This window comes from Asterias amurensis, chromosome 2, assembly GCF_032118995.1.
Source record: "Asterias amurensis chromosome 2, ASM3211899v1".
NCBI lineage: Eukaryota > Metazoa > Echinodermata > Asteroidea > Forcipulatida > Asteriidae > Asterias > Asterias amurensis.
This window is the reverse complement of record NC_092649.1, coordinates 285911-303610: the sequence shown is the minus strand read 5'-3', so window position 1 is coordinate 303610 and position 17700 is coordinate 285911. Positions and strand designations below refer to the sequence as shown.

The 17700-nt window shown below is 36.4% G+C and overlaps 1 protein-coding gene across 4 annotated transcripts in view; it reads left to right on the top strand.

Moving 5' to 3' along the window:
• LOC139952029 (dystroglycan 1-like) overlaps nucleotides 1-16341 on the top strand; it is an 82771-nt gene extending 66430 nt beyond the window's left edge. For all 4 annotated transcript variants that reach the window (XM_071950975.1, XM_071950981.1, XM_071950976.1 and 1 more), the window contains one exon: nucleotides 7539-16341. In XM_071950975.1, coding sequence (XP_071807076.1) covers nucleotides 7539-9896 — 2358 coding nt within the window. In that variant the 3' untranslated portion in view covers nucleotides 9897-16341. The remainder of the gene's footprint in view (nucleotides 1-7538) is intronic.
• The last annotated feature ends 1359 nt before the right edge of the window (nucleotides 16342-17700 follow it).

Below are 17700 nucleotides of genomic sequence, written 5' to 3'. Positions count from 1 at the left end.
TATTATTGAAAACATTTTTGGGATAGTTGGCAGCAGGACTGGGTGAACTGTCAACAATCTATCATATGCAATTCTTATTCTGCTCATCAAGGGAATGTCTATTGCAGTCATACAAGCACCATCTCTGGGAACTTATAAATTGGAAACTTAAGGTTTCTAAAATGTGTATGGTACTACATTGCAGTTCCAATGACTTCTAAATGTTTGCACCAGAAATACCGCCGTCCACACAAGACTATAATTTGAAGGGGGGGGGGGGGGGGGGGGTTGGTGTTAGAGACCTCTGGGAGACCTCAGAAGTAGGCCAATATAAATTGCATCAATGAATAGTGATCCTTTGGCCTTTCATGCTTATATTAATGTAGCTTCATGTTGGTCAGACTCTTCCCCAAGCCTGATTTGATTAGTGTAAGCTCATACAGGCATAACTTTGGTGTAGATTTTATGAGAGAAACCGTGTGCTTATTAGTTTTTTAAATGAGTGAGTTCATTGGGTTTGTAGCCATCTTGAAAAATGTCAATTAATCGCTTTAGTGACTGCTGTTGAAGCTTGAAATGCTCTTTATGAGAGTATCAAACTCCTTAGAGAAGTGAAAGTGCAGAGACCTCCTTGCTCTATGGTTAAAAAAATAATTGAAAAATAACCTATTGGGAATTAAAAGAGGATGTTTTTCAGAATAAGTCAAATCGGAGCAACAAGTCTCATGATGAGTGAAGTCAGGCATTGCTAACGTATTTCTTCACGGTAGTCCTTGTTTGTCCTAATAATGTTTTTTGTTTTTGTTCAGAGCTTGTGGAGAGTTATTCTTTGCTGACTTTAGCTGGCTGTATTAATATGGGCAAGTGGCCCATCTTGGCTACAAGATGGCAATTTACAATGCTAGAAGTAGTAGCGTGCAAGATAGCACTTATCTACATCACATACAAATGCTGATGACCCACTGTACACTGTAACTCATGATGTAGGCCTACATGTACACTGAACAAATGAATCACAGAGCAATAAATGTCTGCTTGATTTATCTGCCATGAGATGTACAGGGGGTCTAATCATGTGGAAATACTGGGTTGCCAAGTGTCTTCATAATAACTAATGCACTGAGTCACATTATAGAGTCAGTGTATGGGGAGGCTCATTTGAATTATTGTGTCCAGGCACCCTTTTGCGCAGGCTTTTTGTCCATGCAAATCACACTAGCTTTTGTTTACACTTGCATACACGTACCTGCTGGTTATGCGCATGTATACTTAATAATTGACTTGGCTAATACAGCAAGTGCCAACACAAAACAAGCGACTCTGTATTAAATTACATTTAGATAAGTCTCATGCGAATGATGTTAGAACTTCATGTTGTTTTCAAACTATTGCAAGGATAAAACAAAATAATAAACCTGTTGCTACGTGTAGAAATTACCTACATAGTCGAATGTTGCTGCTTTGCCCCAGTTTTTTTCAAATGCACATGTTCATGTAACGGTGTCTGAACGTCATTGAAAAGATATCACAATATTACTAAATCAACTGTAGATGTTGTAGTTTGCATGTGTCTAATAAACATGTTAGAATGTGAAACTTTGTTAACAAATATAACGCCAGCACAGTTGATGTTGTGGATCAACATATGTTTTGGACATCCTTGAGTGCTGTTAAATGATTGAAGTTTTGAATTTGATTGATTGTAGTGTCAGTGGAGCCAGTCTGGGTTGGAGAATTTATGAGATTTAATGATGTTGCAAGGGAGCCAAATAATTCACAGAAACCCACTGTCTCCCTGGCAGTCACTGGAGAACTATTTCCATACTGAGTAGTTCACAACATTGGCTTGAATTTGGTGAGAACTGTCTGCCTCTGATTCCTGCATTGACATATTATGCTAATATTATGCTGATGTTATGCTAATATGTGAGAAGGAGGAGAAGTTTCCATTACTACACACAGTATGAGTCATTCTTTTTAATGGGAAATGATCGCCAAGTTCACAATACCTCCTGCAATTCCTTGTCACTTTCATGATTACAAGCATCAATCTTCCAGGGTCAATTCCATTTATTTTGGTGGTTTCAATTCAGGACCGTTCATAGTGGGACAAATCTAACCCGTGCTAAAATGTCAGAGTTCTGTATAATGAAATGGATTTAATGACAAAAGATCTCGGCTCTCTCCCTCTCTCTGTGAACAAGTAGGGCATTCAAAAACAAGACATCATAAGAAACTAGGGCTCTAGATAGAGTATGGAAAAATAGAATATGTTTCTGTTTGAGAATATGTTTTCCTTCTTTCGGAAAGGTAGCACAAGGAAACATGAAATGTACTTGTACCTTCCCCAATGTCTGTATTGCTCCATGGTATTACTAATTAGGTTCATTTCTTGGTGGTGTAACTATGCAAGCTTCTTGCTCTATGATGTAACACAATGGCAAGTGTATGGGATGTGCATGATCTCTTTAATTTGTATGACAAGGGGACAGAGGTCTGGAACCGGGATTACACTTCTTGAAACAGAAATTGGAAAGGGACATTAGGGGCATGATTTCAAGTACCCTCTGCCCTCTTTGTATATGGGTGAACAAAGCATTGTACTGTAGGTCCATGCTTGTACATTTTATACAATGGAATGTTCAGGTGATAGATACACCTGTTAGCTGTCCGACTGACTGGTGAAAAATCAAGAGCATTTTGGTGTTAAGAAATCTTGGGTGTTAAGACACTGCCGATGTAATGTACACGTAGGCCAATTGATACAAATTTGCTTGTTAACACTCTACTGAGTGTAAAGTGGTTGATGTACATGTAGGCCTATTGATTCAAATTTGGCATGTTAACACTCTACGCAATGTTAAGTGGTCAAAAATCCCGTTATCATCCTTTCGTTATTGGAATGGAATGGGCAATATACCGTATATGCCAGTGTTTACCACTAGCGTGACACACAAATAGTCATGATGATACATCTACGAGTATGCGTGAGACTTCAACGTTTTCATTTTGGATAGCTTAAAAAAGTAATAACTAAAACATGTAGTGTTTTGAGGACTGTTAATCCTGACGATTACACACAAATAGGTTTTAATTCTAAATCACTGTCTGTTCATATTGCTATTTTCAAGCATGTACAGTAAATATAAAACTGCTAGATTACTTCTTGGGAATGCACTTTGTGGGTTATGAGCAAAGTCTCATTGTTAGAAAGTGCAGTGACTGACAAGATTGATCACTTTGTAGAAATATATAAATTTGTTCCCAAAAGTTCAGTAGCTTTGCGGAGAAGGGTGTAAACTAAAAAGTGCAGTGACTATTGGCTCTCAATAGGAACCACAAGTTTTTAATGGCCTTTTCTGTGGGAGTGATAAAAAAGGGAGGTGAGATTTAAGGATTATTTGAGCAGCAAAATAGCAAACAAAAAGAGTTGACTGAGTCTGTTGACCTATCGTTATCAGTCTTCTTGGTCTACATGGGTCATCTCAGTGGCTTTCATTCAATAAAGACTCTCCAAAGAGTACAGGCCAGGCTGTCCAGGCCAGGCTGTCCAGGCCAGGCTGTCCAGGCCACTGCTATGCAGGGCTCTGCAGGGCGTATCAAAATATTGTAGAATTGTGCTTACCAACATTTAAGCCTATAGTCTCTTACAAGGGTTTAAACTATATGTCAAATGTATTAAACTAGAGTCTTAAAGCTTAGTGCCGGATTCGCAACCAACAGAAAGGAAACGGCCAGTTCAATCTGAAAGCTCACTTTGTTATAAAGTCCACACTGGTTTCAATCTGAACACTCGGTCCAAAGATAACTTCATACCAGTTTCAATGAGATACTTTTGTCTGAAATACAGGTAGAGTCAGTGAACAAGGAATAGCAATTGGTTTATGTATCAGAACAGTCTAATCAATAGATAAATTCATAGTAAGCCTTGTTTGTCATGTACTACTACAACTTCATTGATTAGACTATTTGCATATTGATGAGGCCAAAGTAAATATATCACTTCTGCTATGCAATAGGTCATGTTATTACTAGCTCTATTTAACATCAAGATACCAGATTGAGTCTTGAAAGCATCAGTTCATTCCCCTCTACATTCCTATCCTCTATCTATATCTTGACTTCACTGTGGATGATGACCATTTGCACAATTCTAATGAGAAACTGATGAAACTTGTGTTTTACATTAACTTTTAATGTACCATGACCATAAAAACAAAGAGACACTGAATTATGTGCATCTTGGAAGCACACTCACCACACCTCCATATAAGGTGAAGTCCATCTGAACATGAGTAGAGACAGACTATAGGCACCGTCTAACCAGTCCTAGCGCTATGGTCTACCAGTGTGATTTATAAGTGTCATACTGGACTGTTGAGACCTAGGACAGCCTGTATGGATACTGCCATAGCTAGAAAACTATGTATAACAATTTTGGAGGACACAAATTACCATTTGGCAGGTTCGCAGGCAAATGATTCTTAGTTGTTATGTACATGCATGCTTAGTTCTCAGCCAATCAATGTGTAAGTCATTAAAGTAAAATATGATTTACCATTGATGCAGTAAGTGTGATTTATAAAACAAGAAATACTGCACTAAAGCTGATTTGAGCTGAGATTATTTCTTGCTTGCGTTGATATCTACTGCAAAGTTATATATAAAGATAGTAGATGGCTATCTATTAATCCAGATACCATGCACAAAGTAAATAGCGTCAACTCGTATGTCGGAAGCATACCATCACCGATGTGTGTATTTCATGGTCAGGGACGTTCACCAAAGCTATGTGCACTGTATAAACAACTTTGTTATTACTGGTGGACACATGTCAGCAAAACCATCCCATCCCAGGTGGCATAGATTTTAACACAACTGGTTAATCCATTAACAGTTAAAAATCTCAGTTTATTCAGTGCAAAAGGGAAAGTAGTTTTCATCACCAACATTTGTTGATGTCAACTCATAATTCAGGATCAAAATGTTTGATTTCTAATGTCAGTAGCGTAGGTTGCCCTAATAATTAAACTTTCATCAATCAAACGAAGGCTCTACTCCCCAAATATCCTGCATTCTTAAAATAAAATTACAAAAGTTTTATCCTGAAAGTGAAATTAAAATTACAAACTGGTATAAAGCATTGATTGACTTAAGTGCTTTTTATGGGCCAAATGCAAGTGTGAAATTGTTTGAGTCGACAAGTTTGACAAGTTTGACCACAGTGGTTCAGATTGACCTACAATATTCTGTCACTGTTGATTGAACAAAGGTTCGTAGTGTTCTCTCTGTATTTTATTACATGTGGATGTGCAATATATGTACAAAGTACATGATCAGTACATGCTATTGTTGAACAGAACAAATTGCTTCAATCTATAAGATGAAACAGCATAATAAAGTATGGAAACAAAAGTAGTGTGACATCAAGGAATCACATATTATGTATTTTGTTTGATTGTTTTTTTGTTTTTTTTCTTCTCATTTTTTTTCTTCTCATTTGTCTGTTTTTTTTCCCCCTGTTGTTTTGTTTGTAGTCATAACTCCCATGTAATATATATATCTTGCCATACAGTCCATCCAGACACAATTTATCTACACATCTATGCCTGTCCCATCTAATGGCATGAATCAGGACAATCAATGTCTCCAATACACTACTGATGTTTAGATGTTTGACACTGCTGCTAAAACTCTGCCCTCCTTTTTACAATGATTCCCCAAAGTAAAGATTTTCCCAGCATTTTAAACTCATCATAAACTTAACTGTTGGTTCCATAAAGTTTGAGAATTTATGATCATTGGAGAATGATTGGTGGAGAAGGTTGTTGGATGGGTTGTAAATACCTAGTTGGTTTACACAATACACCAGTACACTATAGTCCATGATGGAGAGCTAAAGATTTTTAGAGGTCAAGAGGCCTTACAGTTTGAGGGGATGGGTTTTTGGGTCTCAGTGTTGCTAGAGATTCTGTATTTGTGTAATGCATCAAAGATATATCTTAAACTTAACACTTTAGAAGTTCAGTTTTTCTATGAAACTGTACTGCTTGAATTCATACTTTGTAGGGCTACTACTAACAAGTATTTTCTAGCTAAAACTATTTGAAGATAAGTTTATTATATATAAAGTTCAGTTCATTGTTAAATTGAATTTATTTGTGACATCATATCATCCCTTAAGTATTTTAGGGGCAACAAGGAACTCAAGTTTTGATTAGGAAAGCATTTGATTGTGGTTGTTGGTTAATACTCATATTAATGGTCAATGGATATTAAATTGCTCAAGATGATCTTGTATCACTTTTGCATTGATGTGTACCACTATGGAAGTCTACATGTTTTGTAACCCTACATGTTTATTGATGTTACTTTATTTGCCAGTAAATTGAACTGGGCTGTTTAACTAAAAAAACACCTAGATATCTTTTTGGGTCATTTACATCCATCGTCCATTTTTTGACCATAGAACAATTCTTGCCCAACTCAATCCGAAGTTGCTATAACAATTCTTGCTAGCGTGACATATCTTCTGAGGTTTAGAGTATGTTAGCTTCACTACTCCTATGGGAACTTGTTTGACCCACCCACCAAGCCACTACACTCAGAACCTTGGCATCTCAGTACCTACTCCTATGGGAACTTGTTTGACCCACCCACCAAGCCACTACACTCAGAACCTTGGCATCTCAGTACCTACTCCTATGGGAACTTGTTTGACCCACCCACCAAGCCACTACACTCAGAACCTTGGCATCTCAAGTACCCTTTGAGAATTAGCTCCGAGAACTCTCCTGGGGATGTATTCTATCACTTGACATCATTAGGTTTCAAGTTCGTGGTCCCAAGGTTACAGCCAGTAATTATTTGTTGGTCTATCCATCTGTCGTCTGATTTGTGTCAAACTCTGGAGTGGTAATTATATGAAAGACACATGTTATTAATATTATATGAAGACTGTCTGCTGGGGAGACTACTATAGACTATGTGGCATGTATGAACACCTAATTGAGGATGCTTGATTAATTAACACAGTGAGTCTTAACACAGTCCACTGGAAATGAGAATGAATGATCACAATGCTATCACCGCCATGCTAGCTATCACAGTGTTGTAAACCCAGTCTTGATTGCTCGTAATTAATCAACAGAATTATTATCATGACCAAGTGAAGGCGCTGTTGCCTTAACAGCAGAGAAGTGGAATTTCATTTTGTGATATTAGTCACAACACCTGTCTACTTTGTAAACCACTATGCTATTTTCATTTTCAAATAATTTTTTAACGTACATGGATACGCTTTTAACAATTTTTGACTCTTCAAATTTAAATCAACTTTACAAAACATACATTTAAAATATACTGGACAAAAACATGCACTTATGTACAGTATACAACTCATGCCTATTACATGGTGTGAGTTCTACCAATCAAATGACAGCAGTCTTTGTAAGTGGTGTATTATTTATAATTTCATCTATTCAACATCAAACGAATTCTTCATTGTTAATCAATCAGACAAATGTAAAAATATGATTTGTTTTTTCTTTCTTCTTCAGATAACTGAGGCAGGGAGAGATACACTACCATCTTGGCTATTCTACAACGAAGTAACACAAACTGTACAAGGCATCCCATCAGAAGCAGATCTGGATCAGTACTACATGCAAGTCACTGCTGCTGGAAGGTCCTTCAACTCTACTGACATTGCTCTAGTAACAGACATCTTCTCCATCTCCGTCCTACCAGAGAGAAGAGTGCTAACAACATCCGCTACACTGCTCAAGGAAACCACTACTTCCACTAAAGGAAGTTGTGATGATGACGAGGCAGCAATTGAAGCAACCATCATACTGGATGCCAACTGGGACAAAATGCTGCCCAAAGAACGCCAGGAAGTGGTATCTGAGATGTCTAAGCATTCCAGACTTGGGATGGATGTTTTTCGGTTACTACCAGCTGGTAGTAAGAGCCTGCTTGATGGGTCACTGATGGTTGCTGGTCCAGGTAATGTCAAACGTGAGAAGTATCCAGGAATTGCTCTAAGTTGGAAGATAGGCTGCAGCAGGACCAACAATGTGGATAAGTTTCCAGTGGTGACAGTCCTAGAGACTGCATCCAAGGATGGTTCCATGGCCAGCAAACTCAAGCATGATATTATTGGTTGGCGAGTGACCAATGACAGACCAGATAGACTGAGACGTGTAAGACGGCAAGCTAAGCTAATGGGAACACCTATGCCAACCCCAATGCCGTCCATCACCACACCTAAACCAACAATGGTGAAAGAGACCACTACCCTACCACCTAAACCAACAATGACCATTACCCGCTCATTTACTGTTGTTGAACCCACGCCCTCAATAATGCCAACAGCTACTCGATCTAGCATTACATTGAGGCCTACACCCACAGCATCACCAGTATATGTTACTCCTACCCCAATGGTAACCTCTTCACCCCATCCTAAACCCACTGCTTCTTCAGCTGTTCCCACTGTTGTACCTTCCCAATCTGTAATGAAGACACGTACCTCCATGCCAGAACCAACCCCTACTCCAACTGTACCCATGGTCACCACATCACCTACTACACCACCAATGGTAACACCATCAGCAAGTCCAACATTGGCTGCAACCACTCCCATAGTTGCAATTGACACCACTGCTGCTCCTCCTACCACTCTTTACATCAACAATGCTCCTACAGTGAACAGACGTCTGAAACGTGTTGAAGCTATGGAAGGGAAGTTGTTGAACTTCACTATCCGTAGGAATACTTTCTCTGATATTGAAGATGGTGATACAAGGAACTTGAGTCTCCTGGTACTGACATTTGAACTTAATGAGCTGCCTGCAAAGTTCTGGCTGAAATTTGACAAGAAGTCCCAGACTCTGTATGGTCTTCCCCTGAAAGAACAAGCCAAGGAGAAACGATTTGATCTGATATTAGTTGCTCAAGACAGCCAGGGCCTACAGGTGCGGAATCCTTTTGAGGTTGTTGTAGCAGCAGCACCTTCTATAGAGGATGCACCACCCCCACCAGTGAAGATGGGAATGACTCTTGATATTGATTATGATGAGTTCATTAACAACCCACAGATGCAACTGTTCATCCTCAACAAAATCGCTAAGGCATTCGGTGATAGCAATGCAGATGCAATAACAATTACCGAGATTAAACGTGGCTCTGTCATCATTTCTTGGGTCAATAACACCCTGCCAACGGATCAGTGTAACAATGAACTTATTTTGGAGCTGCAGTCTAAGATTATGACTCCAGATGGGAAGCCAACTCAGGCTTTGATCGATGCATTTTTGCCAGAGTTTAACATCACTGAAGTAGAATCCGTACCCCTTGGTGTTTGTGCATCTACAACTCCTGTTATGGCAGTGGTAACAACTACTGCAGATCCTGGCTTAGGAGGAGGATCCAATCAACCTAATGATATGTGGATCAGCACCGTTCTCCCTGCTGTAGTCATTGCTGTCATACTACTCATAGCTGGTGTTATTATATTCATCTTGTATCGCAAGAGTCGCAAGGGAAAACTGTCAGACGAGGACCAAAATACATTCATTAACAAAGGCATCCCTATCATCTTTGCTGATGAGATTGAAGATGGAGAGAAGCAGCCATCATCTGGTTCACCTCTCATCATGAAGACAGAGAAACCTCCATTGTCTCCTCCAGAATATACAGAGACACAACAACCTCTGCTTAATAGCAGCAATCAACCTGGTGGTGGAGAAGAAGATGATAAGCATAGTCTGCCAATGGTAGATATGTCTGGTACCCCGAGTTATCAACCTCCACCTCCTCTCTCTCCATCTCCCCCTGAAAATAGAAGCAATGTCCCACCTAGAGACATCTCAAGTTACAGGAAGCCCCCAGCTTATGTCCATATTCAGCCTTAGCCTTGTACAACAATTGTTCTTTCTTCTCTCATCAATTTTGTGATTGACAATGAATTTTATAATATCTCTTTATTTAACTGAGTGGTTTTTTCTTCATGCCTATAGAACAGGTAATTACAAAAGTAAGCGATTAAAACTAACATTTTTAAAATGTCCAGAAGACGAAAACTTGCAGTATTTCAAGTGGTACTTTAGCTTACCGGGTTTAAAACAATAAAAGGTAGGATGTATAGTAGTAAGTAATGAAGTAATGTCATGTCCTCACACCTTAAATTGTAGTATTGACTTCTTTTGATACATTATATGTATAAAAGTATTTATTAAAGCATTTTTGCACATTCTGTCAATACAAGTTATGTTGTTGTAAATCCTTGGTCATTTATGCACGACAGGGGTTTCCCTTTTCTTTTTTTGTGAACATCCACCTAGAAGAGTATTAAACCATATTGGGAAGTTTGAACCATGTTATTATTACGAAGTTTGCTCAAACTTTGCCAAAACAAGAGTAACAGTAATATCCTTAACAGTGTGCAGATTTGCTGAATTGTGATGTATCGGATAGACTTGTCCAAGTACTTGCTGAATTGTGATGTATCAGATAGACTTGTCCAAGTACTTGCTGAATTGTGATGTATCAGATAGACTTGTCCAAGTACTTGCTGAATTGTGATGTATCAGATAGACTTGTCCAAGTACTTGCTGAATTGTGATGTATCATACAGACTTGTCCAAGTACTTGGCCTTATTTAGAACCAGTTGTGCGTTGTCTTTCCCACAGCAATGATATCTTCATAATCTAAATAGATATAAAAAACACAATGCTTTTAAATGTGGGAGATAATTCTTTATCTTTGTCAAACTTCTCTTTCTGATCAAAAAGCAAATCTTTAATGTATAGTGGTTCTATGTGCTGTATTGTCAATGTTACAAAAAGGACCTTTGTTCAGCAACTAGGTGGAACTGTTGCTGCATATTCGTTTGCTTTAATACTTTGTGAAGAGATAAGTTACAACCTATTTTTAACGAAGATTATACTTATTTGTGTGAGAAATTTTTGAGAGTAATTTGGCACTAAAATTGCCTTATATTTTTTAAACATTGCTTTTTATACCTAAATTTTGTTTTTATGGATGACAGATTTCTGTACAGAAAATACAATGCTTTGTAAGCTATCATAGCAGAAGTCTTAACAGTTTTGATAGTTACCTTTAAAATGCAGAAGCAAGAGCGAGAGGTTGGCTTTGTTATTAAATTATTCCCCTAAACATCTATTTATAAGTCTTCTTTTTGCAAGGAATTGTTCATTGTGACAATGTTGCTTGATGGTTTTGTTTAACAATATAAATATCTGACAAAATTAAATTGAACATTTGAATGTGAGGGAAACACTCATTAAATAAAGTTGGTTCTGAGTGAATAGATATTTTTCCTCAATACAAATACCATCGTTAAACAGGTGTATATTCTCTTTTTCATATAAAGAATGTTGCTACCTGAACCAATACAAGAAGCCATCATATTTGAAGCTCATTTTCAATAGGAAACTTATACCATAATTACTTTGGCAAGAATGGAAATTCACAGACATTGCATTTTTTATTTTTTTTTAGTTTTATTGTGAATGTACATGTTGTTAGTTTATTCAATCAGGAATATTATGTTGAATTCCTGATTAAACTTGTACAACTTTTACTGACCAAATGGCTTTCTAATAAGAGCAATCTATTTATTGGTTTAGTTGAGGCATTCAGTTACGTTTGCATGAAGCACAAATCAACCTGGTGAAGGGTATTTGAGTTTTGTAATTGGGATGCAATCTGATCCAAATTTTATTTAGATCTGATTTGCAAATCGAAGTATGTTTTCTCAACTTTGCATTCTAGATTGAAGTGAACACTATTGATTTTATAAGGAGTATGTATCAGTGGGTTTAGGAAAAAAACATCTGTGAGCATGATTATTTACAGGTCAACTTAAATACTTGCTTGGGGACACGTTGTGTAGACAGTAAACAGGTTGATCCAAGTTGTCACAAAAATGTGCGGTTTGTTTTCCATCAGTGTGATTTCTCAGATGGTTTTGTGGATATTTAAGTTAAAGTATGAGCTCTTCTGTCCAGGGGCCAATTTTATAGGGCTGCTTAAGCAAACAATTTGCTTTAGCACAAAAATAGATTGCTTATTTTACACATGTTACTTGCCAAAATTTCATGCCATACACATTGTTGTTACTGGTATTTAGCTTTTGTTTACTTAGCATAACAATTGAGTGGAGTCTTGACCGGTAGTGTGATTTTACTAAGCAAGGATTTTATTGCTTAAGCAAAATTTTGTGCTTAAGCAGCTCTATGAAATTTGGCCCAGTGCAGATGATACAATACATGTAAACAAATTGTATGCACAAATGAAATGCATTCAATGTTCGTTATATATAACTCACTCAAAGATCCGTGTCATTTAAAAAAAATGAAATAAGCACTGAGGATACTATTCCTAAAAGCTCCTTAGAAACTCCATGGTTTATCAAAAGGTGGCAATGCTATCATTTCAATGTACCTCCTTAAATCTGGATCCAAGTCTCAGACTTTTTATCAGCAATGACTGTTGACCTTAAAAACAACATTCTGTACTACTTCTTGTACAGTCGGCCATGAATCGACCCTGCCCTGTTTGGACAAACAGGCCGGGAACAATCAATTTTTGAAAGAATCCAATAATTATCCGTATTGGACAAGCACCTGTCCAATACTAAATTTTGGAGCGTCGTAGCAGTAACTAAATGGCAAAATAAAAGTAGACATTTGTTCCACCAATCAAATAGCATGGATCAGTGTGTGTGGTATATAGCACTTTTTATTTGTACAACATGTATTTGATTGAGTATATATTATTGTTACAATTTTAAAAGTTATGTGAGCAAGAGTTGCGATCCTTTTGTTTATTGTTCTAAATACTTCTTCAAGTATGTCTAATTTAATTGACATTTTGAAACTCTGATAAACTAGCAAGTGGTCAAATGATAACCTTTGCTTTTTTTTGTAATCAAATATTTGTAGAAATAATAACATACCCATATGGACTGAGGTCTGTTGGTTATGCAGTTATATAAGACTGTGTTGTGTTTCCCATGGATAAGAATGGCTCATATCGGCAATAGTTCATCACATATTGAGTATGTCTGATAAGAATGGCTCATATCAGCAGTAGTTCATCAGGTATTGATTATGTCTGATGTAATGTATAAGAATTGCTCATATCGGAAATAGTTCATCAAATAATGATTATGTCTGATGTAATGGATAAGAATGGCTCATATCAGCAATAGTTCATCAGATATTATGTCTGATGTAATGGATAAGAATGGCTCATATGAGCAATAGTTCATCAGATATTGATTATGTCTGATGTAATGGATAAGAATGGCTCATATCGGCAATAGTTCATCACATATTGATTATATCTGATGTAATGGATAAGAATGGCTCATATGAGCAATAGTTCATCAGATATTGATTATGTCTGATGGCATGGATAAGAATTGCTCATATGAGCAATAGTTCATCAGATATTGATTATGTCTGATGGCATGGATAAGAATTGCTCATATGAGCAATAGTTCATCAGGTATTGATTATGTCTGATGATATGGCTTAAGCTAGAACCCATGCTACATTACCACAGCTGGATTCTCTCAAACTTGACATGACTTATCCTCTATGTATGTATATTGTGGTCAAGGCTACCTTGAATTTATGCCTCAAACGTACCATGGTTGTTCCCAATGTACTGGGTATACAGGGCTAACACACATCGGTGTATGGGTAACAAAACAAAACAAAATAATAGTCTCCAATGTGTTTTCTGAAAAATAGAGCTCATAGAGAGTACAAGGGAGGTTCATATGTAAGTACAATGTAATATAAACACCTCATGTTATTACAAAACTCTCCATTATTTAACCATAGGCACTGCACAAGCTGCAGAAGCTGCATTGGCTTGGGTTTAAACCCTCTGGTTTGGTTGGTGCTTATTTGTATATTAGTGGTTTCTTCCATTTTTAGTTGTTATTTCTCTCCCTCTCTAGTGTATCTATATCTATATCTTTCAAAATATATATATATTTTAAAGTGTATTTGAAAGGTTTTTTTAGCCCATGTATAAGAAATTTATATGCAATTCATTATGACTTTCAAGCAATTATTGTTTTAAAATGATTAAGTCCTCAATTTGAATCTGATTTTGATGTTGTCAAGACACACAACAAAAGGGAAGATGCAAAAAGTGTTTGATAGCCACTGTAAGGTATTTGAGTAGATTTGTTAAACTTTGTTCTTTAGCCATTCAATTCAGTTCAATTCAATTCAGTTTATTATTCACATCACGTTGAAAACATGAAAATTGCCCTGATTATGGATCAGTCAATTATTTTGCAGCAGGTGTTTTTTTCTGATTATGATTTGGAAACACTGATTATGATTTGGAAACACTGATTATGATTTGGAACCACTGATTATGATTTGGAACCACTGATTATGATTTGGAACCACTGATTATGAATCGGAAACACTGATTATAGTTGGGAGAATATGGTTATAATACATATAAAAGATTTGTCCTATAGAGTTCTTTGTTATGATGACCCGAGTGCAAACAATGATCTTAGTCAAGGGAACACCAATCATTTGCTGAGAGCTGTGCGTGACACAGACATGCAACATTTCTCTTATTTGACCTTATTTGACCTCATCAATGGCAGCCTATTTAAGGAGTAATGACAAAGGTTGGTAAGCAATGACCTCATTTTATGCTTTATTGTGTAATAATTGTTTTAGCTCTAGAGAAAATACATATGTACAAGTAATAAGATGGCATAATTGTGCATTCTTTAAGAAACCTTGTAAAATTTGTAAGTTATTTCTTGTTTATACATACAATAGGCTAGCAGACCTTAATATTCAAGCTTCTTTTTTGTAAGCGTAAAATGGTAAAAACACTGCAAAGAGGATTTTGTTTTATAAAATCAGAAAGTATAAATGTTAAGTTTTGCTTCTTACCTTGTAGCTTCTTTAATTAATTTCTGCAGTGGAATTACTAATTGTTAAAGAGTGATGGCAATGATTGCAATTAATCCGACTCGGTGAATATTAAAATAAATGTATTGAGTTGTTTGTTATTGGTCTACCCATGCTCTTAATATTCTTTCAGCTAGGAAGGAAAACAGTCAATCCACACGCAGCCTATTGTCAACAAAATAATTAATAAAATGTGCTAAAAATGCTATGCTTGATGACACTTATCATGGAGCTCACTGCATGCTTTGCTGTAATGGCACTCAGGTTTGTGCAGTGAAACAATAATCAACAACTAGCTGACAAAGGATACTGGAATGGAATGCATGTTGCCATAGTCCTCTATTTACTAATCTTTGTGAAAAATAAATCACAAATTGTTAGTCGTTACTGAACCTAAAACAAATTTCCATCTCAATTGAATTCAAAAGCTACATGTGTAGGCCTATGCATTCAGGGAAAGAGATTTATTTACTACACACAGAAGAGGTCACGGTACTTCATGAATATTCATTATATAGCATGTTCCTCTTCTTTATGGAATATTTATTATTTATGTACAGGTCATTGTAGTGTACAACAATACATTATTTGTCAGTGCAGAACAGTTTGTATAAAGGTTGTAATCACGAACCGTGATGCTCAATGTTAAACTATAAAATAATATGTAAATGCCTTATGTATCGGAAACACTGAATTGCTTTGCAACAGTAACATGTAGATAATGATCAGGCTGAGTGTAGCAGCTGCAGCACATTGACAACAATGATATCAATATGCAAGGGTGCTTAATGGTTACGTTTATTTTTATGTATAGTTGTATTCCTTTGAATGAAATCATTAGAGCTTCTGTTAAATGTCCAAACTTTCCTGGGCAGAAGGAAAATGTGTTTATGAAAAATATGGTAATATTTTGAGCGCTAAACAAACATTGTGTCAAAGCTCCATTTTCCTCGCTAAAGTAATGTTATGGAAGACTGATGTTAAATAGTAAATTTGTGTTGTTTTTAACAGACAGTGACTTTCCCTAAACAGCTGTGTTTAGAAATTGTTAAAACAATAAGAACAAAGCAACCCAGGATTACACCTGGCTTTATCAGAAACTTAGATTTTCAGTAACATGTAAAGGAATTTATTTTCAGTTTGGTTATGTCATATTACTATTAATGTCTGACGTTATTATAACCATCTACCATGTAAAAGTGAGAATTTAACCAAATTTTTGTGGATAAACCTTGATAGAATATTATTATTATTATTGTAGCGATATTAAGCTTCTTGTATTGTATTCTGTAATTCTGTGCTTGCCTACTGGTTTGTAACGATGCTAGCAGTGAACAATATGTTATTAAACATGAATTCTTTTGTGAAAACCTTGATGATGATTTTAGCATTTCTTCTTTGCATGTGAAATTAAAATACGTTGATTATTGGATGTCCAGGGTTAAAACATAGATGTGACAAAGAGGCTAAATCCCACAAACTACATCTCACAAACAAACAAACAAAAACACTAACACGAATTGAGTATACCAGTTGCAGACTGGATACTGGGAATGGTCGATATGAGGAAAACAATTCTGACCTGCCTTAAATAAAATAATCTTGTTATTCATCATAAAGTATAATCTGAAATCTCAGGGAACAGGATTAAATTCATTTAAAAGGGAATCAAATTGTGATAAAACCATCACTTGCTTATAGAAAATACAAAATACCGAGCTAGTTCTGTCTCATGATAGAAATAATTGTTATAATTTTAAAGATGCTATGTCGGATTTTTTGCCCCAAACGTTAAAAAGTAGATTTTTTTGAGTGAACGATATTTCAAAGAGTATCACCCGCTCTAACGAAAACAAGTTTAACTTTTACTTTTAATGGTCAGGAACCATGACAAAAATTTAAAACGTTTCTTATAAAACACATAAGAATTGGTCACGTGATATATTGTCGGGATCCCGACAAAACTAATTTTGAGCACTTTATGACACTGCTACTAATAATTGGCGGACTTTTTCGAGCAATGGCTCAAATGAAAGCTTGTAACTTTCTCGACCCCCATCAAAATACCTATTGAATTTTAAATCAAAATTTTTGGATCAAATCGGCCAAAAATCTGACATAGCATCTTTACTCATTTGAGGGCTTTTGGGTTGGCTTACTGGTTTGTTATTGACAATTCACATTGGTCTCCCATAATTGGTCTCCCAATCCTTTACCAGAGTACTGCTCATTGTTTGGCATTTTGTCCCTACCTGATTTGGGGGGTTTCCTTTGCCCTCGCCTAAAACTTAAATTTGTTCATCATCTTTAGGAATCCAACGGTTTTTTTTTCAGACGTAAGCATTTAGGGTCACCTGTGCAGGGCTCTTTTGAGCATTGCGGGTTTCTTGGTTTCCTTTCCAGAAAAAAGTAATGAATAAGAAGATGGCCTTTGTATATCATATAACGATTGGACAAGTAAAAGGTGATACTCCAATTTTAAATTATTAAAATAGTAAAACATGTTTTAATCATCCATTTGGGGTTTTGTGCATTCAAAAGATTGTGTAATTATATGACAACTTGTCACAAGTGGGGAACTTGCAAATAAAAATTATTAGCTTGAAGTTTAAAGTTGGTCATATTTGGCTTTATGCTTCATGTAAAAGTGGCAGCAAGTCAATTTGGGGGGAAAGCACATCTGCTGGGTAGAGAAAAACTACCAACACTGTGAAAATTGAGAACAAGTTTGAA